The sequence below is a fragment of the Erythrolamprus reginae genome, chromosome 1 (assembly GCF_031021105.1).
Source record: "Erythrolamprus reginae isolate rEryReg1 chromosome 1, rEryReg1.hap1, whole genome shotgun sequence".
Lineage (NCBI taxonomy): Eukaryota > Metazoa > Chordata > Lepidosauria > Squamata > Dipsadidae > Erythrolamprus > Erythrolamprus reginae.
Genome location: NC_091950.1, coordinates 246,564,788 through 246,589,102, shown reverse-complemented (window position 1 = coordinate 246,589,102; position 24,315 = coordinate 246,564,788). Strand labels below are relative to the sequence as shown.

The 24,315-nt window shown below is 39.7% G+C and overlaps 1 protein-coding gene across 3 annotated transcripts; it reads right to left on the bottom strand.

Annotated features, from left to right (window-relative positions):
- Window positions 1-1,674: 1,674 nt before the first annotated feature.
- On the bottom strand, window positions 1,675-24,042 carry LRRC63 (leucine rich repeat containing 63). Of its 3 annotated transcripts, none has more exons than XM_070738362.1 (7): window positions 23,936-24,042; window positions 20,751-20,908; window positions 18,145-18,243; window positions 14,557-14,693; window positions 13,588-13,671; window positions 11,561-11,800; window positions 1,675-2,326 (listed from the first exon to the last, which is right to left on the bottom strand). In XM_070738362.1, exons 1-7 carry the CDS (start codon window positions 24,036-24,038, stop codon window positions 2,158-2,160), a joined length of 990 nt encoding a protein of 329 aa, XP_070594463.1. In that variant the 5' UTR covers window positions 24,039-24,042; the 3' UTR covers window positions 1,675-2,157. The 3 variants fall into 3 exon arrangements, with proteins under 3 accessions (XP_070594463.1, XP_070594473.1, XP_070594481.1); XM_070738372.1 differs by lacking the exon at window positions 23,936-24,042 and adding an exon at window positions 22,005-22,067; XM_070738380.1 differs by lacking the exon at window positions 23,936-24,042 and adding an exon at window positions 21,047-21,109.
- Between the last annotated feature and the right edge of the window lie 273 nt (window positions 24,043-24,315).

Below are 24,315 nucleotides of genomic sequence, written 5' to 3'. Positions count from 1 at the left end.
AACCAATCAGTTGGTGTCTTTTTTACAATAAAAAGCCATTAGTTTCATTTAGTTGTGGAGAGTTGGCAAGGAGCACAATTAAGCACTTTTCTGCACATTTGCAGAAGTGTTGGACTCTTTTTCTGCATTCTGTTTTTATAGCTTGCCATAGCAAATAACATTTGAGTCCTAATTTTATTGTAGCTTCATGGAAGGGTTTCTTTTGTCAGATGCATAATGTTCAAATTAATAAGAAAATGGTATTTACAGCAACATATTTTTTACTTTAGTCAAAGGAAGCAAAGCTAGGATTATCACACACAATTTGGGTTACAGCAGTGTTTCTCAATTATTTTCTGTTACCCCACCCAGAAAAAGTAAATATTTCACGCCCGCCTCCCCCCCAACTCTCCGCCGGGACAATCATTTGCAACATTCAGCATGTTTTCGCTGAAAAAACTCAAGTGGCTTATCAGCATGATTGGGGTGTAATGTGTTTAAATGACACCTTAATTTATTTGGCTTCCTGCTGTCCGCTGCCAACATTTTTAGACACAGTAAACATAGCGGTCTTTCCTCGTCTCTCACCGTAGTGAAACCAAGCGCTACATACGCTTTGTCACATTTTTTCATCTTAGCTTTTGGGAGACTTACATTTGTCTCATTACCTCCATCTCTCTCCTTTCTTTTCATCCCTGTTAAATATTTTTCCCTGGTGTCTCTTAGGGTTTGTTATATGCATTTCATATCTGCTACTCTGTACTGTGTGCTATTGTTCGGTGCAAAAAGTCCCTACTCTACAGCAAGAAAAGCACATTCCCTGGGGTCACGCGCCTCCCCTGGCACCAATCCGTGCCCCCACCAGGAGAGGCTATCCCACTATTTGAGAAACGGTGGGTTACAGTAACTTTGATTATGTTCCAAAAGCTTCAAGTACCACTGGTATCCTCTTGTATGCTGACCTAAGTATTATCTATTGCAATGATTTTCAACCTTTTTTGAGCCTTTTTTTACATTTACAAAATCCTGGGGCACACCACCAACCAAAATGACACTCTAACATAGTACATATTATACATATAGTTAAATATTTACCTCCAGTCCTGACCAGGATTAGAAATCGGGACCATGGGGAGGAGTAGCGGCTTCAACTACTTGCCGTGGCGACAGAATGACAAGTGTGCGGCAGCCCGAGCGGGGACCTTCCTGGGTGTGGATGAAAGGCGGCCTGCTATTGGTTCATTGCTAGTGGTCGGGATGAATCCTAGAAGGTGATTGGTCAGTGAGCGTTCCCTGTGCCTCCACTCTTCCTGTCGCTGATAGCTGGAGGGATTGTGAGGGGAGTGTTTATGTTCGGATGGAGGCGGTTGGCACGTGGGCCGTAGTTTGGGGACCCATGTTTAATTTCCCCACGGCACACCTGAACATGTTTTATGGCACACTAGTATGCCGCGGCACACTGGTTGAAAAACACTTATCAATTGCCACCTACATTGCATTTTAAATGCACTGCTGCTTACATTTGTTGGTTGAGTTTATTCAAATTCCTACAAATAGCACAAGAAACTAAGAAGAACAAATCACAAGTAAAATGGCTGCCATTGTCTTGCTTCATACATACAGGATACCCATGATTCTAGATGCCCATCATTTAGTTTGTCCTAAAGCAGGAAAAACACACTTTCAAGCAATATCTCGGTGCATAATGTTTTTTTTTAATTACAAGGCAGAATATACAGCAATAAAAAGCAACATCTATCAGATACACACATAGAAATCCCTTTCATTATATATACAATCTGTCTAATGACATTGTGGGTTGTGTTAAGGAAAAAGGATCCCCAAAATTTGAATACTAATTTACATGAAAAAGACTTAAAATAATGTTACTCACCTCCTGTTTTTTAAGTTAAAAGCTAGAAACCGTGCTAGGGTTTTTGCAATGTAGCTTACAGATGGGCATAGTAATCAAAAGAATGTCCAGGGTCACCCTTGGAGGGAGATTGACAGTTTCTAAATATATATATATAAATAACCAAAATTTGAATATCACAATAATCCTTAGACCCCCCCCCTCCCCCCATCAGAATTCTACAAAAAAAACCCACCCCATATCCAAAACACTGCTTGCTTGCTTTATTCAATTGGTTATTCACTTCTGGATCAATTGACTAAACATTAACACCCATCAGTTGGCACAGCTGACTTGACAAAGGCTGTATAGCAGTCTGGTGAGCAAGCTGAAAACTGATACGGAAGCCTTAGTCCATAAGCATTCCTATAAATGAGGATAAAACGGAAGCCTTTTCCATACAAGGGTCCCGTGCAGCAGTCACAGCCTGTAAAGCTAAAGGGGGGAGAAAGTAGGTCAGTGTCACATACTGGGGAGAGCAAATTTAAGCGGATCTTTTAAACTTAACTACTGAAAGTCTATGGCAGATGCGCGATTCGAACTAAAAAGTGCTGGCATTGCTGCTTGTGTATCAATTTCCAAGGGCGGCTAAGTGCAGAGTATATCTGAGTAAACAACTCTAGGAACTTTCCTGAGCAGGCTGTAGAACATCTCCAAATTTTCTAAAACAAGTACAGCTCTGTGCTTTTCTAAGCTTTATACTATTGCAATGCTTTTTACCCTCCTTAACAGCCATGGTGGGTTGCTGCCGTTTTGCCCAAACAGGTGGTGGGAATTTGCCCCCACTCACTGAACCAGCAGCAATGGCTGGCTGGCCATGCCCCAATCCGGTCCTCCATTTGCTGCTTCCTGAAAATGGCTTGGAAAGTTGTGGACTTCCAACGCGATGCAAACCAGTAGGGAAGGGAAGTAGAACCCATTCCTACTTAACAGAGTGTAATAGTATTGTCAGCAATCCACACTGGGCCTAGACCCAATGCTAGAAATACTGTATTTGAACCAGAGTACATGTGGCAATGGTGGTTGTTCAGTCAATAATTCAGACCAATGTATAGTAAGGGTATTATTTACAGGGTATGCAATATCTCCATAACATTATCCACAGTAATTATAATAGTCCATAATACATCTCTTCTTTGCACACAGCAGGTACATATAATATCCTCTCATTTGCAGACAGCAGATTTATTATTATTATTATTATTATTATTATTATTATTATTATTAATTAGATTTGTATGCCGCCCCTCTCCGTAGACTTGGGGCGGCTCACAACAATAACAAAGACAATGTAAGAACAAATCTAATAATTTAAAAAACACTAAAAACCCCATTATTAAAAGCAAGCATACACACAAACATACCATGTATAAACTGTATAGGCCCAGGAGAGATGTCTCAGTTCCCCCATGCCTGACGGCAGAGATGGGTCTTAAGAACTTTACGAAAGGCAAGGAGGGTGGGGGCAGTTCTAATTTCCGGGGGGAGCTGGTTCCAGAGCGTCGGGGCCACCACAGAGAAGGCTCTTCTCCTGGGTCCCACCAAATGACATTGTTTAGTCGACGGGACCCGGAGAAGGCCAACTCTGTGGGACCTAACCGGTTGCTGGGATTCGTGCGGCAGAAGGCGGTCCCGGAGATATTTAGTATTACCGTGTTTCCCCGATAGTAAGGCAGTGTCTTACTATCTTTTTACCCCCAAAAGCCCCACTGTGTCTTACTTTGGGGGTATGTCTTACATTGTCCCGGGCACCGGGGCCGGCTCGTCTTCGGGCGCGGGGAGCTGCCAGAAAGGAGGCGGGCGAAGGAGGGCGCCTGACCGCGCCACTCACCTTTCCGCTCGCCTCGGAGCCGATCAGCCTCGCTGGCCGCTTGCAGCTGAGCCTCGGCAGGGGAAGAGGCGGTGGCGCCGCGGCGAGCGAAGGCGAGGGGCGCGCAGGGAGCTGCCGGAAAGGAGGCTGGTGAAGGAGGGCGCAGCTCCGGCCGCTCGCCTCGGAGCCGATCGGCCTCGCTGGCCGCTTGCAGCTGAGCCTCGGCAGGGGAAGCAGCCAGCGAGGCCGATCGGCTCCGAGGCGAGCGGCTGGAGCTGCGCCCTCCTTCACCAGCCTCCTTTCCGGCAGCTCCCTGCGTGCCCCTCGCCTTCGCTCGCCGCGGCGCCACCGCCTCTTCCCCTGCCGAGGCTCAGCTGCAAGCGGCCAGCGAGGCCGATCGGCTCCGAGGCGAGCGGAAAGGAGGCGGGCGAAGGAGGGCACAGCTCCGGCCGCTCGCCTCGGAGCCGATCGGCCTCGCTGGCCGCTTGCAGCTGAGCCTCGGCAGGGGAAGCGGCCAGCGAGGCCGATCGGCTCCGAGGCGAGCGGCCGGAGCTGCGCCCTCCTTCACCAGCCTCCTTTCTGGCAGCTCCCTGCGCGCCCCTCGCCTTCGCTCGCTGCGGCGCCACCGCCTCTTCCCCTGCCGAGGCTCAGCTGCAAGCGGCCAGCAAGGCCGATCGGCTCCGAGGCGAGCGGAAAGGAGGCGGGCGAAGGAGGGCGCAGCTCCGGCCGCTCGCCTCGGAGCTGATCGGCCTCGCTGGCCGCTTGCAGCTGAGCCTCGGCAGGGGAAGAGGCGGTGGCGCCGCAGCGAGCGAAGGCGAGGGGCGCGCAGGGAGCTGCCGGAAAGGAGGCTGGTGAAGGAGGGCGCAGCAATAGTATTTGTCTAGTTTTTTCCCCCTTTAATTCCTTTTATACTACCGTGTTTCCCCGAAAGTAAGACATATGTCTTACTTTCGGGGTATGGCTTATATAAGCCGACCCCCCTGAAACCCCCCATATGTGTTACAATCGGGGGGGTCTTACTATCGGGGAAACACGGTAGCACACAGCTTATTCTCTTATTTATACAGCAAATACTTTTACAACAGTATAATATATTCTTCACAGTATATTGCACACAGTTCTTTGCACAGTATATTGCACACAGCTCGGATATTAATACTAACCAGCATATATACACCAGTAACAAAAATTACAATATAAGGCAGCAGAACAGATGCAATGCAACAAAGCTCAATACAACAGAATGCAACTACAGAATGTAACTACAGAATGTAACAGAGCAGCACATCTGTCTCCCTTATATGGCTAAATTGCAGCCTAGCTCATAATTGCTACCTAGCTCTTAAAGTAATACTATTATTTCCTTCTAACATACAATGCTGGTTTATCTTCATATATTGAAAAGCCAACCAATATAGCGCGTGGTACTGACAATTACCATGTCATATCATGCTTTACCCTCTACCCTCTTTAACAGGTGCAGTTTTCTTTGCATGATGTTTCCACAAAGCAGGAAATTTTAGCAAATATGTATTAAATTCCTATCTGCCATTTAGAGGTGAAAAGACAACAGGAATCAAACCAGAAATGGCAACTGTCATTCATGGTTAATAGTGAACCAGAACCTGTTTGGAATCAAGTACTGCACAAATATTATGCTAAGAATGTACAAACACAGATATAAGATGAGAATTTTAGGTGTCAAATGTACCCGCAGAATTTGGTTCTGCTTATCTATGAATGGATTTATCTGTGACCATGCAGTCATATTTTTTTTAAAGTATCCACATAAGCCAATTTGCGGATAAGCTTACCCCTGAAATTTTATTCAAAATACCATGAAAACTGCAGATCAGCTTACCCATGGGCAGCATATTTTTGGTTTTAAAAAAATTAACAGTCAGCTTATCCATGGATGGGTTTATACAGGGCTTATACCCAAATATATATATACAATAAATATATGGATACGAAATCTGTTTGAAAGGATTTTCTAAGTGTAACTAATACAAATCTGTAGGAGAAAGAGAAGAAATCTATCAAGGACCGTCAAAATATCTCTGTGCCTCCTCCTGGGTTTCAGAAGAAGGAATTGGCCTATGATTGCTTATGTCTTATGCCCAAGGAACTGCTGTGGATACCCAGTTTGCATGTTAGCATTGCACACCAAAGAGCAAGGCAGAAGGCTTTCGTTTTTTAAAATAACAAATTTTCTCCGCATTCAATATACAACTCCATATACCTTCAATACAACTTAATATGCATATATCATTTTTCAAGTACAATAAACTAGATCACATTCCCATTTTGCTTTATATTGTTTCGTCTGTATCCATCTTTTCTTCTCTCCCCTCTTTCTATCTCAGGCAGCTGTTCTGCTTCTACTACCTACCTTCTTACTCCTTCTCCTTCCTTATACTACCATTCCCTTCTCCTTCTTCCTCCTCTCTCCTCCTCTTTCCCTATTCTCTCCCCTTTCTCTCCTTTTTTCCTACTTCCCATCTACCTTCAAAATCCTTCTCTAAGCAGATAATTCTATATTACAATTACACGACAGACTTGAATTTGTTTGTTTGTTTATTTGTTTATTTATTCATTTATTCATTCATTCATATGTTTATTTATTTATTTAGTCCAATACAAATTGAATGTTAAAGAATAAAAACACGTAGTAATAAATATCAGGGAAAGGATTGAAGAAAAGATATGAGAATAGAATACGTCAATGAAGAGTAAAGGATATATGAATGGGAGAAAAGATATATAAAATATAGGAGAGACAATTGGACAGGGGATGGAAGGCACAATAGTGTACTTATGCTCGCCCCTTACTGACCTCTAAGGAACCTGGTGAGGTCAATCATGGATAGTCTAAGGGAAAAATGTTGGGGGTTGGAGGTTGATGCCACGGAGTCCGGTAATGAGTTCCACGCTTCGACAACTCAATTGCTAAAGTCATATTTTTTACAGTCACGTTTGGAGCGGTTGATATTAAGTTTGAACCTGTTGTGTGCTCTTGTGTTATTGTTATTATAGAGAATGCTTCTCTAGATCTTATCCTTCATAATCATCCCTCTTATTTCTAAATCTACTATCTATTATCCAATTTTGGTATATGTATTTTAACTCATGCTACCTCCTTTTACCTAGTTTTGTCTCTTGGGTCTATCCCCAACCAATTCAAATTTTGTTCCAGATTAGTTGCTATAGCTAGATTTTACAAGCTAACTGTTATTCCTTGTGCTTCTTAGTTTTAGGCCTTATTACTTCTTCTCCTTTAATATCTTAGCTCATCTTTTGCTCCCTCCCAACCATTTCTAAACACCCAATTAAAAACTCAAAATGTAACTATCAATTTATACTGTGGTCTCATATTAACAATAGTATTATTCTCTTGTATCTTGTTTTGCATCAATACCAACCCCATGTCCAGGCAACGAAGCAGTGGAAGTGATGTGCCGGTGCCTGGAGGCTGTTGGGGCCTGGATGGGTGTCAACAAACTCAAACTCAACCCAGACAAGACGGAGTGGCTGTGGGTCTTGCCTCCCAAGGACAATTCCATCTGTCCATCCATTACCCTGGGGGGGGGGAACTACTGACCCCCTCAGAGAGGGTTCGCAACTTGGGCATCCTCCTCAATCCACAGCTGACCTTGGAACATCATCTTTTGGCTGTGGTGAAGGGGGCGTTTGCCCAGGTTCGCCTGGTGCACCAGTTGCGGCCCTATTTGGACAGGGAGTCATTGCTCACAGTCGCTCATGCCTTCATCACCTCTAGGTTTGATTACTGCAACGCTCTCTACATGGGGCTACCTTTGAAAAGTGTTCGGAAACATCAGATCGTGCAGAACGCAGCCGCGACAGCCATTGTGGGGCTTCCAAGATTCACCCACGTTTCCTCAACACTCTGTGGCTTGCATTGGCTGCTGATCAGTTTCTGGTCACAATTCAAAGTGTTGGTCATGACCTTTAAAGCCCTACATGGCATTGGACCAGATTGCCTCAGGAACCGCCTGCTATCGCACAAATCCCAGCGACCGATAAGGTCCCACAGAGTTGGCCTTCTCCGGGTCCCGTCGACTAAACAATGTTGTTTGGCGGGCCCCAGGGGAAGAGCCTTCTCTGTGGCAGCCCCAGCCCTCTGGAACCAACTCTCCCCGGAGATTAGAATTGGCCCCATCCTCCCTGTCTTTCGTAAACTACTCAAGACTCATTTATACTGCCGGGCATGGGGGAGTTGAGATATTCCTTCCCCCTAGGCCATTACAAGTTATGCATGGTATGTTTGTGTGTATGTTTGGTTTTATAATAAGGGTTTTTAGTTGTTTTATTATTGGATTGTCACATGCTGTTTTTATCATTGTTGTTAGCCGCCCCGAGTCTGCGGAGAGGGGCGGCATACAAATCCAATAAGTAAGTAAGTAAGTAAGTAAGTAAGTAAGTAAGTAAGTAAGTAAATAAATAAATAAATAAATAAATATTATCATAATTTTTACATTCTGGTTTCCTTAGTTTTATAGATCAGTGATTTTCAACCTTTTTTGAGCAGCGGCACATTTTTTACATTTATGAAACTCTGGGGCACATTGAGCGGAGGGAGGGTGGGGGCTAAAAAAAGTTTGGACAAAAAAATTGTCTCTCTCTCTTCCTCCCTTTCGCTCTATTTCTCTCTCCCTCCCTCTTTCTCTCCCTTCTTTCTCTCTCCATCCCTCTTTCTTTCTCTTCCTTCCTTCCTCTTTTTTGTTCTCTTTATCTCTCCCTCCCTCTATGTCTTTCTCTCCCTCTCCTTCCCTCCCTCTCTTTCTCTCTCTCTCTTGCTTTCTTTCTCTCTCTCTTGCTTTCTTTCTCTTGTTCTCTTTCTCTCTCTTTTGCTTTCTTTCTCTTGTTCTCTTTCTCTCTCTTGCTTTCTTTCTCTCTCTCTCTCTCTTTCTTTCTCTCTTGCTTTCTTTCTCTCTCTGAGCTTCGCGGCACACTTGACCATGTCTCGCGGCACACTAGTGTGCCGCGGCACACTGGTTGAAAAACACTGTTATAGATTATTCAGATCCTGTATCAGGAAAACTTTGTTTGTGAACACATTAACTGTACAATTTGTGCTTACTTCCAACAATTATATTATAACTTCCCTTAATAGAAATACATCTATCTGCTGTAAGATATGAGATTGAATAAACAATCATTTTTTAAAAATTCCATAATCATATTATTTATCTAATCCAAGCTTATGCCTACATATAATGACCTGGGGTCGTTGATGTAATTGATGTATGCTGATTAGTTGATGTCAACCACCCCAGCTGTTACGCCACTGACTCACCAGAAAGTTTCAATACAGCTTGCAGCTGCTGAGCCATCAAACCACACCCACCCACCAGTATTTATAGAGGGAAGGCAGCTCAGGTCTCAATGTGTTCACCCTAGAACAAGGACAGAAGCACAAGCCTGAAGATGACGAATGGGACCTCGTCAAAACGTTGCCAGAAATCTCTGAATCCTACACGGGAAGAAACCCGAATATACCAAGACCTTCATACCTGTACCCGTGAAAATCTACGAAAACACACACACACACACATATATATCTCAGAATACCAAAAACTAAGAAAAAGGAAATAAAATACAGAAAAGTTGTCTTATTGTTGATTCACTAGCATCCATACTCATCAGAAATCTTTCATTGTTATATCAAGTTCAAGTTATTCATATTATAGCCAACATATTCAACAGTGATAGCTTAAAAGATTATACTTTCTTCCACCAGTTAATTTGTAACTTCATTTAGTACAGCCAAACCTTCAAACCATTGCTCCGTCAATTAAATCATATCAAATTATAACAATATATTATACCATAATAATATTGAGAAATAACAGGTAAAGAAATCTATTTCTTTTCTTTATTAAATCATCCATTCTCATGTTTCCATCCCACTTTTCTTAACTCTCTTTTCCCATTTTTCTTCTTTTTACATTTATACCCCATCTTCTTTTTCTCCACCTTTTCCCCCTCCTCATAAATAGTACTTGCCCAATTCTACCTTCAACTTTTCTTTCTCTCTCCTCTATGTTACTCCCTTCTTTTTTAAATTGTTTCATTCGGTGCCAATATTTTCTCCCAATTCTCTTTTTCTTCCAATTCTCTTTTGCAAAACCCAGTAAATTACAATATAGTCATCGATTTGTCCATTCTTTTTATCATGATAGCTTTCATTCTTTCCTAAGTTCATCCTTTCTTCCTTGTCTTCTTGTTCTTTATTTTTATCATTACAAATGTTGTTAACCTCTAGTTTTGAATCCTAAAGGGTTAGGCATCAGTTCAATGTCACCTCTTTTTTTTCCTGTGGTCCTCTGTTGGCTAGATAGCCGCTTTTTAAGTTTTCTGTACTTTTGTTCCCCTTTAATTTTTTAAACAATCCATTTCAGGCTTCTATCGACAAAAAAAACCCACCACTCAGCAGCTTCTGTTTAAGATAAAATCTGAAACTGAGAAGTGAAAGTTATAATGACCTGAGATCAATATTCAAGTTGTATCTTTTGATGATAAATAAAATCATGCATTTTAATTTAATGCATTTTAAACTTCAGTTACAATGTAAGACTGGAACTGGAGAGTTTCAGAGTCATTTCTTCTGTCCATTGAAAAATCTGTATTTTCTGGTTTTATTTGGGCATGAGTCCAATTGGATTCAATAGGCCTAATTTCTGTCAGGTTTACAAAACCAGATAAGCAGCAATAGAATTTGACTGGTTTGGAAGTAGCATGTAGCATAAATCCATTTTTGTTTACAAATCTAGCCAATTCTGGTTTACTCAATAAGCCATGACTAAACTCCGACTATATATAATGTGAGAGTCCATTCACAGGAATGCAATCTGAGTAGCTTTTGGGGGGGGGGGGCAAGATAGGATATAAATAAAAAGTATTATGATTGGTGCTGTAAGATAGCTCAAGGTGGCTATGAAGAGAGAATGAGCGGTAGAGGAAACCATGCCTATAATCCTGAGCTCCTTGGAGGAAAAATGGAAATAAAAATGACATGAAATCGTGCCTGCATTTCAAACATACATAGCCATTTAGTCACTCTTATTTATGTTTTTTCCCCCCATCAGGCCAATTTAAGACATTCTTACTATACTATGTTTGCTTCACCCATTTACTAAATCTTCCATTACATTACCTCAGTCTTATTCAATAAGACGGGACTCAGGGGAAGAGCCTTCTCTGTGGCAGCCCCGACCCTCTGGAACCAGCTCCCCCCGGAGATTAGAACTGCCCCCACCCTCCTTGCCTTTGGTAAACTTCTTAAAACCCACCTCTGCCGTCAGGCATGGGGGAATTGAGACATCACCCCCGGGCTTATACAGTTTATACATGGTATGTTTGTGTGTATGTTTGCTCTTAAATAATGGGGTTTTTAGTGTTTTTTAAATGATTAGATTTGTTTTACATTGTCTTTATTGTTGCTGTGAGCCGCCCCGAGTCTGCAGAGAGGGGCGGCATACAAATCTAATAAGTAAGTAAGTAAGTAAGTAAGTAAGTAAGTAAGTAAGTAAGTAAGTAAGTAAGTAAATAAATAAACAAACAAACAAATAAACAAACAAACAAATAAACCATAACTTAAATAGGTGACTATAGTCCATTACTTTAGGTATGATAGCTTATTGCATCACATCAAATGGCTATCAATGTGGGTGGCTCCACCTTGTTACAAACATTTTTTAGAACCTGGTCTTGCTCATTTTGGCACAGACTGGTAGTTGCCTCTGAGGAGACTTTTTTTTTGGCCCTATGATTATTTGTGAGTGTTTTCTTTGTTTTTGTACTCAACAGAGCCCTCGTAGTGATGGCCCCTTACTTACCTGCTTATGATATTGTGAATCTCCTCTGGTAAATGATGATATATTTTCCACAGCTGGTGCTTAACGAAGCACAGGGCAGCCATGTCCTTTAGGCACTGAGGTTGCATCAGGAAAGTCTCAGACCAGAAACAGACGTGCAAGAAGTTGTTTTCCACCAGCAAGTGGCTCAGCTGAAGTTTCAGAATCCCACAAGGCAAGGAGTAAAGCAGATTTCCTTCCAGGTTCAAGTAGGTGAGGCTTCTGGGAATTTAGAAAATGACACTCCACCATTTATGCATTCATCAGGTCTATTTGGAGCCTAGTTTTATTGGATGCCCAAGTATGGGAGAAAAAAATTATCATGGCATGGAAATTTTATAGGCAACTGGAAAGTGGCAGAGGCCTTCCTTTCAGCCCACACCAAGGAGCAACTGTTGCCACCTCCACTAATAGAGCAGTGGTGGGTTCCTACTTCCTACCAGTGTGCTAGGGTGTGCCGTTCCAATAGCAGCCCACTGATCGCACAATTTGCACACAACAGCTCCGGTGCCATCTTTGTTGGTCCGTCGTGCCGCACCATCTTTCCCCCCCAAAATGTTTGGCCTTGTTTTGCTTCCTGCACATGCGCAGAAGTAAAATCATGTGAGGAGATGCTCACGCATGCGAGATTTTGGCAATTTGTACCCTCGTGAGATTTCAGCACTTTTTTGCTTCTTGTGCATGTGCGGGAGCAAAATCGTGTGAGGGGCGCACAGGCGGGCGCGCCTGAATCGTCAGGATGCGCCCATAGCGCACTGGTATGCTGGTAAGAGGAACCCATTGTACTGGAGGCTTCCCTCCATGCAAAGACAATAAGTTAAGATACTCTGACTTTTCTCCTCACACTGTGTATGCAGGAGAAAGTAATCTCTGCCTTTTACCACATTAAATCTATGCATTTTTCTGTTACAAACATAAGTTGACAAGTGCTGGGAAAAGCTACCGCAACACTTGTCAGGAACCATGACAGATGGCTCTCTTCTTCCTCACACAGTGAAAGGAAGGAAGATTGATTAATTGGTTATGTGCCATCAAGCCATTGTTAAGTCTTAGAGAGCGTATGGATTTTCTCCATGGTGATCTATTCTTAGACTGATCTTCCAGGTCCTCTCATTAGTGAAAATAGAGAAGGTGGAAGTGAAAAGTGGAGAGACAAATCAAAGTACAGTATGTGTCAATTTAGGGATTTGTGAGTCGCGTCCTACTGTTTGCCAACTCTTTTTTGCATCCTGTAATTCAGTGTTTTTCAAACTTGGCAACTTTAAGACATATAGATTTCAACTCCCAGAATTCCGCAGTCGGTATACTGGTTGGGGAATCCTGGGAGTTGAAGTTCAGACATTTTTTTAAAAAAAGGTTTTATTGAATTATTTACATTAAAAACAGAACATAGAAAAAAATGCAGAAAAACAAAACAAAACAAAACAAAACAAAACAAAATCTAATGATTATTTTGTACATATCCATCAAACACATCTTAGAGTAAGTCAAGACATTTTCAAGTCTGAAATGCACTGCTTTAATTATTAAGTGAATTATGGAGGAGTTTAACAGAGCTTTTGTTACAAACAGAGCATTCTGGCAGAGCAAGAAAACCCTCAGCACCAGTGAATGCTTTTCTTAATCTGTCAGAATGCTCTATTTTAACAGCAGCCTGTGCAAAAATTAACATGGTCCCAAGGACTCTTTAATCATAAACAGCCCAAAATAGTTTCATTAAGTCAAAGCAGAGTTCTGGGTCCCTTTACTCAGTATAGATATTTTTTGTAATAACATATAAGGAGATAAAAACTTTGGTTATTAGGCTGACCAAGTTTCAGGCAATTCAAGAAAAGCAATGCATCTGATCTTACTTATAAAATGGGGAAAATGTCATAGTTTCCAAACTATAGATTTCAGCTTGTCCAATCATTGTCTATACTGGTTGGGCCTGCTGGAAACTACTTGGGCAACATCTGGAAGACCAGAAAAGTCCTCCTCGTCTCAAAACCATAAAATCAGTACAATACCTGAGATTTTGTATTTCATTCGGGATATATTCGAGTTCATTATAGGAAACATCAAGACTCTGAAGATTTGGCAGGGCAAATAGCCTATAAAAACAGAAGGCCTTCTTGTCACAGGTAATCATTGAAAAACACGAAAACTCTTGTCAGTCCCATAACCCTTAAAAAAGAGTTTGGTTAGTTTGTTGAGCTTTCCTCAGTGAACTATGCCTATTGTGTGAACAGGTACATTTATTGGGGCTTTTTTCTTTTTCTTTTCATTGTACAGTTAGTTGCCCAGAGTTGCTAAGAAGTCAGATGGCCTCTACATTAAATAAAGAAGCAAACATTTGTGGCCCACATCACGGGCAGCTTATATCATCACCCAGAACTTTTTTGAACCCCTTATAAGATTCCTAACTGTTTATAAAGCAGAAATATTGAACTATAGCCATTTTGCCTCACCCAGCCTGTTAATTCTTCTGGAATTCATCCCTGCTCTGGCCAAAGAATATTTGCAGTCAGTAGATATGGGATATATCTTACTACCTGAGCATACTTTCTTTAAATATTGAAAGTATTGAAAAGAATTGAAAGTCTTCTCTTGCTTTAGATTTCTAAAACGGCTGGGTTTTTTAAAGTAACTTCACAGCCTTTGTATTGATGTATTGAAAACTAAGGAAACAATTTGTATCAGAGCTTCAATCTTTAATAGAAGTGAGGCTCTATGCTTCAGGCCTTTCTCCATTTGTACACTTTTCTTCATTTTTCTGCCAGAACCCAATTCTGCCAGCTTCATCTCAACTGCATCCCCGTGAGATAGACAGGCTGAAATCGAAGCTGTGGTGAAAACCCCTCGTCAAAGCAGATAGGCTTTTAAAAAATGACTGACTATGCAATAATTTACGAGATGCCTCTGTCTTTTTGCCTTTCCCCCCAACTTGGAAGCTTCTTTCCATATAGTTCTAATGATTAATTAAAATTATTACACACTCAGGTGGGAGAGTAGTCAGAAGGTTAAAGGATATGGTCAAGAACTTAAGATTCATCAAATTAGAGATCTCCCCTGGGATGGATTTGATGGGGTTATTCCGGAGCTTTAGCACTTGTAAATATTGCAGCTGAAACACCTGTAAAAGACAAAGAAACATTGGACATAACATTTACATTGATCCATGGGAAGCAGTATGGAAAAAGAATTATAAAATAACCAAATCAACAGCATACAAAGAAAACATCATAAAAATGTTCTATAGGTGGCATATATCACCGTCAAGACTAGCCCAAATTTCTCCTAAATTAAAACCAAATTGTTGGAGATGCTCAAACACAAAGGGAACATTCTTCCACATGTGGTGGACCTGCCCAAAAATTAAAACAATATGGATTAAAATTAGAAACTGGATATATGAAATCGCTAAAATTAAACTGCAACTCAAACCAGAGATCTTCCTACTAGGTATCATAGATATGAGAGTCAAGAAAGAAGAATACCATGTAATACAACACTTAATTACGGCAAGCAGGATCACTATAGCACAAAACTGGAAGAAAGAAGATCCACCAACAGAAAGAGATATGATAAAAAAAATGCTTGACTGTGCAGAATATGATACATTAACACAAAAATTGAAAAACGATAAGAAACTACAAGGTATAGACACATGGAAAAACTTTTATAACTGGGTTAACAATAGAAAAAAGAACAGATGTACATATGGTTAAAATAAAAAATGAAAGATAGTACGAAAGCAAACCAAATATAGATAAATAAAAGTCAAATTGTGTGTAAAGGGTTAGAAATTGCCGTAAAGGCAGTATTTTTTAAAAAAAGATTACCGGGTAGTAAGTCCGCTTTCTTCATGGATGGGAATTCCTGTTTCATATTACTTTCCAGCACTTTATTAATTCAATTTATTTATTTATTGGATTTCTATGCCGACCCTCTCCAAAGACTTGAATGTGAAACTATGATTACAGTAATTTTCTCTTCCTCCTGATGTTTTCATAGATACAGGGATATTTCAAGGAAACTTCATTATTAGGTGGAGGAACACTGTTCTTCAACGGAATCAGATTTTCTCTCTCCTTGACGCTGTCATTAACTACAGGGACAGCTAGATGGCTGTGTTAAAACTCTATTCAACAGGCCTTGAGCTGACAGAGAATGTCAGCTAAGCTTTCTTCCATTATAGTAAGAAGGCCATCTCTTCTTGCAATTTTAATGCAGCAAAGGAAAGAAATGGGTGGATTGCCCTCTCCTCTATTAGTCTGTTCATAGGTGTTTGTCAGCAATGACTGTTGCCCCTAGCTTCTCTTGGACTGAAATCACTTACACCATGTATGCCTCCAAAAATGCATCCGCTAAAAAAGTCAGCTAGTTTCATGTCTTTCTCCCTTCCTTTCAATGGTTGCATACTTTTTGCTGATTCTGATATCTAACAGCCATTATTATTATTATTATTATTATTGTTGTTGTTGTTGTTGTTGTTATTATTATTATTATTAATTTATTAGATTTGTATGCCATCCTCAGGTATAGGGAAGGAGGTATGTAGGTAGGTAGATGAATGGAAAAATGGATAGATGGACAGATGGATAGAGAGATGGATGGATGGAGAGATAGATAGATGCAGATGGATGGATGGATAGATAGATAGATGATGGACAGACAGACAGACAGACAGATATAGATGATAAATCACTAATGGGTTGGAGCTAAGCTGAAGGCTACATCATGAGTTCATGTTATAAGAAATGAGTTACCAGGTCATCTTTCTGTTCTTGTTGGACAAGGAGAGGTTGACCCCAACAATCACTTTGCTGTTTCTGACATCAGGGTGAGAAAAGCATTTACTTTTCTGTGCAAAACTCTGAATGTAATATAACCATGGAAATGTATTTCTTAGTAATAATTAACCAGAACTATTTAAACTCTGGCTCAAATTACTCTCCCTTCTCAAATAAGGGCCAAGGACATGCAGCAATTTGGCTAGTTTCACAGGCAATAGGATTAATTAATAAATGGATTACCCTGTTATATGAATGCAGACAAAGTCAGAAAGATAATCACTCCCATTTTTGTGTCTTTGAGTCTGATGACACAGTTGATGGCAATAACCACATTGGTGGCCCAGACCAATGTTCCCCTGAGGCTCCTGTCCATGGGAAACCCCACCTCCGGATTTTGCGATGCTGCAAGGGAATCCCAGCAGGAGAATCCCACCAGCGCGGAAACGGGCGCTTCGGCTGGCAAAAGGGGTGAATTTTGGGCTTGCACGTGTTAATCACTTTTCTGTTGATTCCTATGGGAAACATTGTTTCATCTTACAAACTTTTCACCTTACGAACCTCGTCCTGGAACCAATTAAGTTCGTAAGACAAGGTATCACTGTATTCTGAAAAACATACATGTCAGAATACTATGCAGGGGGAGAAAATATTTGAACCCAGACAATCCTAAATGACTGGCTAAAGAGACTAAGGACAATTCTGCATGACAAGCTTAAGTTGTTTATCTCCTGATCAATAAAGTTAGTGCTAGAAATCATTCTCTGGATCTTAATCTTTGGCAGTGATCTGGGCTAGGGACTTGGTCTGGATGTGGTCTAGCAGTCCACAGGTCCTTACTCATTGATAATAGATTTGTCTGCTTCTTTACCTTGTAACCCACATACTAGGGAAGCAAAGGGCAGTCTCTTTCTTTGCATCACTAGGCCACAGAGGACATAGTTTCTGTACGAGGAAACAATATGGAAGCACAAAGTGGAAAAGGATCTTAGAGGTTTCGTAGCATGGCTGGAGGGCACTAAGTTGGCAAAGTTACATTGGAACATAGTTAATGCCTTATTGCAGATCTATTAAGAGCCGGCGTGGCGCAGCAGGTAGAGTGCTGTACTGAAGGCCACTGAAGCTGACTGTAGATCTGAAGGTCAGCGGTTCAAATCTCATCACCGGCTCAAGGTTGACTCAGCCTTCCATCCTTCCGAGGTGGGTAAAATGAGGACCCAGATTGTGGGGGCAGTATGCTGGCTCTGTTAATAAGTGCTATTGCTAACATGTTGTAAGCCGCCCTGAGTCTAAGGAGAAGGGCGGCATAAAAATTGAATAAATAAATAAATAAATAAATAAAGATGCAGCAGTAAAGACATTAGAGTGGGACTGGAGATACCCAGGTTGAAATCTTACATCAACATTATTATTATTATTATTATTATTATTATTATTATTATTTATTAGATTTGTACACACTCTCTTTGAATTGTATCATTTGATACATCTATCTCAGAATGCTTCTTTTGAAAATGAAGTGAGGGGGAAATTCTATATATTCCATTTAAGCTCAAAGAAAAAAACTCATATAAAAACATAGTGAAATAATTATTCAATGTGTAGTTTTTATCAATTCAAACCAAAGAATCTTTGTGTATTGGCAGTGAAGTTACTGAGCAGTAATTTCTAAACATCTAGCAAATCAGTGAGGAACATATAGCATAAGGCCACAGTTACGTTTATGGATTATATAAACAAAAGCTTCTCTAATATATATATATATATTAAAACAGTACATATTATACTCACCTCTGATGGAAAGCAATCCAAACTATTATATGACAAGTTTAGGTACAGCAAGAAATCAGCCAAAGGAGAGAGGTCAGGAAGTTCAGAGAGAAAATGTGCCTAAAGATTATCAAGCAAAAAACAAATAAATCAAATTAATCTTTAGTTTTAAAAAGAATAGGGATTTGTCAGAATTTAGACTTCAAGATTTGAACATATCTATATAAAGATGCATCAACAGATCCTGTTTCCTAAATTAGATGATGCAGTTTCAGGGAATTTGTTGATTTATAGTCCCAATGAATGTGTGTGTTTGTGTGTGTGTGTATTTGTCTTTAAATTAGTCTTGACTCCTGGTGTCTATTTGATAAGATTTCCGACCTGGTGTGCCATTGTTTTCATCCTAGGGCTGAAAGAGATTGACTGGCTCCCTGATTTTGCATCTAAGGTGGGACTGGAACTCAAAATGTCCCAGTTTCTGGACTGGTACCTTAACCACTTCATCAAACTGGCTTTGTACTGAAGCTAAATGCGTGTGTGGAGGGATCTGGAATTATAACCACCTGTCAACACACTTGTTTAACAGCCACTTTATACTACAAGACTCTATGCACCAAGACAAATTCCTTGTCTATTCTATTCTATTCTAAACAATAAAATGGTTATTGGAGAAAAATATATTTCACTATTTCTTCTCATTAATCAACCAGACACTACTAATAATAGGATTGGGAGTGGCATGCATCTTTGAGAGAAAGAAAGGGATACAAATCTAATCTGCCAACTCATCTATTGCTTATAAAAATACAAATTTTACAAACCTCTCCCCTGCCATGTAATGATCGCCTGGCTTTTTGCAGCCCAGATATGGCCCACCTTGCCATTTTGGTTTTATGTTATATATAAAAGAGGTCCAATGAATTGTGATTTGAAAGAGGAAAAAAGAGATTGTCTACTGCACACCCCCTTTCATGTGGACACACTGAAGCATCCTGTGGTCGCATGACTGTAATTTGCAACATCCTTTGTTAGTTTCTGGTGATTTTTTTTTTTTTTGATTTCCAACAAAAAAAGGCCAGTTTGGGAGAACGGATCTACTTAAAACTGTGTGAGTTTTGTTTTTTTTAAACAATCACAGTGACTTGTTTTATGATTATTGTAAAAAATTGTCATGAAATCAAGTTAGGTCACGTGCTTAATGATTGCAACAACTTATAACCAAAACTGCAGGCTCAGTTGTGTTTATAAAGTGAGGATTACCTGTAGAACATATATGTACTATAAGTCATCTCCCACAAAATCTGTTGGACACTTGCTTGAGGCTTAGTCCTTCTGGACTAGATGGGCACTATTTTGAAACTGTAGAAGCCAGAGTAGAAAGCCACAATAAACCTTGGTTTTAAATTCTGGTGTTAAATTCTGGTTTCCACAAATCCAAATCCCAGTTAGTGACTGGAAAGCATACATTATATCTCAGGAAGCCTCCACAAGCCACAGTTAAAATAGATAATAGCATCTATGACTATTAATTCTTTATAATGATTATTTTCTTCCCTGCCATTACTCTACTCAACACATAATTCCCACAGCACCGTCTCATTTCTCATCTTTTTTCATCTTTCCTACTTTTTTCTCCTATTGATTTTTATGGTTTATCAATAGTTGTTTGTAACTTACGATTATTGATTGTAATTATGGTTCGTGACCTATGACCTATTACTTGCTATTTATATGTATACTGAGAACTTACGCACTAGATTGGAGACAAATTCCTTGTATGTCCAATCACACTTAGCTATTAAAGAATTCTATTCTGTTTGTTCTGTTCTACTCTACTCTACTCTACTCTACTCTACACTACACTACACTACACTACACTACTCTATTCTCTATTCTCTATCCTCTGTCTTCTATTCTCTATTCTCTATTATTCTCTATTCTCTATTCCCTTTCTACTCTGCTAGGCTAGGCTAGGATAGGATAGGCTAATTGATAGATGATAGACAGTCAGATAGATAATCTTTACTATGGCTTATTGTGTCATGTAAATTAAACCATTGTATCATTGATTTTTTTAACGAGATAGTCCAAAGTTCAGTTCTTGCTCATCTGTTCAAATCAAAGGGCAATTGTGTGCAGCCTAACTTTCCATGAATATTTTTGAGGCAATATATGGAAATTTCATCAGAAAACATTACTCTGTATCTTGTGAAAATCAACAGAAAGAGTGATAGGATTATATTACAATTGACCTCTCCCCCTTTCTAAGAGGTCTGTAAGGCCCATCATTGTGCCTACCGTCCCTATCCTATTGTCTACTTTTTATCATTACTTATCTAATGTTTTATATGTACAAATTATCACCCTATAATTGTTTGACAAATAAATAAATAAATAAATAAAATTAATTAATATATGGCCTTACAAAATGGCATATTTATTTAATAGCCCTAGGCAAAATCTCTTTTGTATTTCTACAAAGTATTCTGAACTAGCAATTTTAGAAAAAGGTCTAGTATTTTCTGGAAAAGAAAGTGATAATGCAGTTCCAGTTATTAACAAATCCTAAAAACTAGTATAGAAAACACATTTACAAGACAGTATACTTGTCTATTTGGGGACTATACCTTAAGGCTAAGTCCAGTTTTTCTATGCATGATGCAAAACAGAACTGCCATTTCAGCCTTCTCTAGCATTTCATTGGCCTTATCTATTGCACTTAATTCAGTATCGTATCCCTCTCCGGAGACAAAGGATTTAATAAAAGCCATCTCTTCTTTGAATTCTGCAATAATCATAATAAAGAGTATTAGGCAATACATAAACAACAGGCAAAGAGAGAATACAGATTAACAATCATTTGGATTGTTCGAAATTATGATGGTGCTTTAAAAAGTGACTTACGCTCAATCTTCATACTTACAACTCTTGCAGGGTCTCCATGGTCACATGATCAAAATTTGTGTGCTTGGCAAGTGACATGTATTTACACTGGTTGCAATATCCTAGACCCATGATGGTGAACCTATGGCATGCATGCCACAGGTGGCATGCAGAGCTATATCAGAAGGCACATGAGACTTTGTTATGTTTCAGCTCCAGTGTTCATGCGCATGCTGACCAGCTGGTTTTCTGCCTCAATCATCGAGGTCATGGTTGTCCCAAAAGTGTTTTGTTTTGTTTTTGCTTCTCATTCAAGAAGAAGCTTCTTGGGAGAGAAACGAAATGTCTTCAAAGAAAAGCCAGGAAGTCCCGTTGCCTCTTGATAAAGCACTTTGGGACCATAATTCTCATCTCACCCTGACCTCCCCTTATCCCAGCACTTGGGGGAAAGAGTCTGTTAGTTCTCTGTCCAGACAGTTGGGTTGGTAATATATAAACAAGCCAACAATGTATGGTTGTATGGATTGATGTAATACAGCTTTATTTTTTTTTATTTTTTAGAAATATTTTTATTAAATTGCATAGACAAACATGACATACATAACATGCAACATTTAGTAGAGCTACAGTCGCTCCGCTCAGAGTAGAAGTCATCTTTATATTTAAATGGAAAAAAAAGTGAAAAGAAAATATCTTGTTGTTGTTTAACACCGTCTATAAAATACTTAAAAATATAAATTATAAAGTGATAAATAGAAACACATCTAAATTATTTAGCAACATATGTAAAAATTTTAAAATTCTAACTTAAATTGAACTAAAATAAAAGAGAAAAAAGAAGGAAAAAAGACCAAAAAAAAGTAGAAGAAAAAAAGGAGTTCACATTTATATTGTGAATAATCAGCATCTACTACAATATAACTACTAAGTACTGGTATGTTTAAAATAATATAACAGTAAAGTTATCTCCTTTTCTTTGTATCCCACCAGATATATACCTTTTGCCAAACATCATAGAATTCTGATTCTTCTTGGTTATTGAACCTTCTCGTCATCATATCAAGCTGGATTGATGTAATACAGCTTTAAAATATATGTTATGTCCTGATTGGCTGTAGTATTGCAAGTTGCCATAAGAGGGAACTAGAGATCATGGCTTATTTTCTCTTTGACTTGATGGTGACCTCTGTGTTATGTTCTGTTATTATCTCTGATATTCTGATGTGTTTGTAAACTAATATCTTTGTTGACTATATATGACAAAGACAAACTGGTAAGAAGATTATTATGCTCCTAGAGATTAACTGATTTGAATGTGTATGACCTGGACTGTTTATTTGGACTGTGCTATTTCTTAAAAGTAAACACCATATGTACTTTAACGTATGTGTGTGCGTGTGACTGGATAATTACCAATATCTACGGCAATATCCTGTTTCTATGTGCATGTCCTTGATAACTTGATGACTGTAGATCTGTACGTCAGCGGTTCAAATCTCATCACCGGCTCAAGGTTGACTCATCCTTCCATCCTTCCGAGGTGGGTAAAATGAGGATCCGGATTGTGGGGGCAATAGCCTGGCTCTGTTAAAAAGTGCTATTGCTAACATGTTGTAAGCTGCCCTGAGTCTAAGGAGAATGGCAGCATAAAAATTGAATAAATATATAAATAAACTCAATGATTGCTCTGCACATACCTTAAGAGTCAGTTCTTTCCAAAAAGATAAAATGGGAGGGGGTCTGTCTATCTTAGGAGGGAGGGTGTTTTATGGGGTAGGGACTGCAACGTATACTTCTGAGAATCCACAAAATGGCAGTGCTTAAAGGAAGGGATGTGGAGCATGTCTATCCTATGTTCTGTGATGGCACAAGCAGATACCCTCAAAGAGAGGTGGTTCAACAGATAAGCTAGTCCTGTGCCATGAAGGCATTAGGCATTATGATTGTAATGTCTTGCTCTCCCAAACTAAATTTTCTGAAGTGACATTTGGAAAAAGCTAATAGGATGAGTTGTTACAGCCTTACACTCCCTTTGACATGACCACTCTAGACATATTCTTACTTTCAAAGAGGCATGTGCTTTAAAACAAATGTTTTGCACTCAAACTAGGCTATTTTATTCAGTGAAGGGCTACCAAAATTTTTACTACCACACTATGGGTGTGGCTTATGCAGGATGCCCTGCGTTTTCTTTCAACATCTTTCAATGCAAATTGAGTGATCTGGGGTGGAGCTCCATTTTCGCTACCCCACAACGTTCCTCCCCATTCGGGCAGTAGCCCACCCCTGTTTGTACTTGAAACATTTCCAGAATAGCTGGAGTAATTTTGGAATTCTTCTAGTCAGGTGGGAACATCTGGTTAGAAAATGAAAGGATAGCCTTCTAACTAGTAACCTTTCAAAAACAAAACCATACATTTTTGCAACCCAGTGGTATAATAATTAGCCAGCAGGAAACTGGCCTGGCAGGAAACTGGCTGGGCCTTCGTGTCTCTCTCAATTTTGCTGGGAAATTTTTCCAGGATCGGGTTCTTAAGTAGAAAATGTTTCGTAGAGGCAAAAAAAATCTTGAACACCCAGTTCCTATCTAGAAAAGTTCTTAAGTAGAGGCGTTCTTTGGTAGAGGTACCACTGCATTATTAATTCAAAGAATAAATTTAGCATAATTGGTGAATGTAGCTGTGGTGGTTTTTAAATGATGTTTTAAGATTTTGCAAGTTGTCAGTCTAGGCAATTATGGCTTACACAATAGCCATGGTTACAATCCAGTAATTACATATTGCAATGCATAAATCAGCCAGTGTGCTTATGTTTAGTGGTATGAAAGAGTGGGTTTAAGCATAGATCTAACTTTAGCTGGTCCAAGTCACTTCCACCACCTACTATAAAAACAAATGACACCATCCTAGAGCATGCTGTCTTCTCATACCTTTTTCTATATCCAGCATAACCTGTTCTCTCTCCTGCATGATCTGCTCCTTATCTCGCATGATCTGCTCCTTATCTCGCATGATCTGCTCCTTATCTCGCATGATCTGTTCCTTATCTTGCATGATCTGTTCCTTATCTTCAATGATTTCATCCCATAGGATCTTCTGAAATTTTTTGCGCCTTTGAATTTTTTCTGAAAAATATTATCCATCTAATTATGGTTGGTTCAGCCATAAGGAAGAGAAATTCTTGCAGCCTTTGAATGTTTATCTGTCCTTCACAGTAAAAACCCAAATAAGGTTTGCTATGCAAGATACATTCAGGGAATGTATTGCTGCGTGGGATCCTCCTATGTTTTGGAAGTGCTTGTGCTTCAAA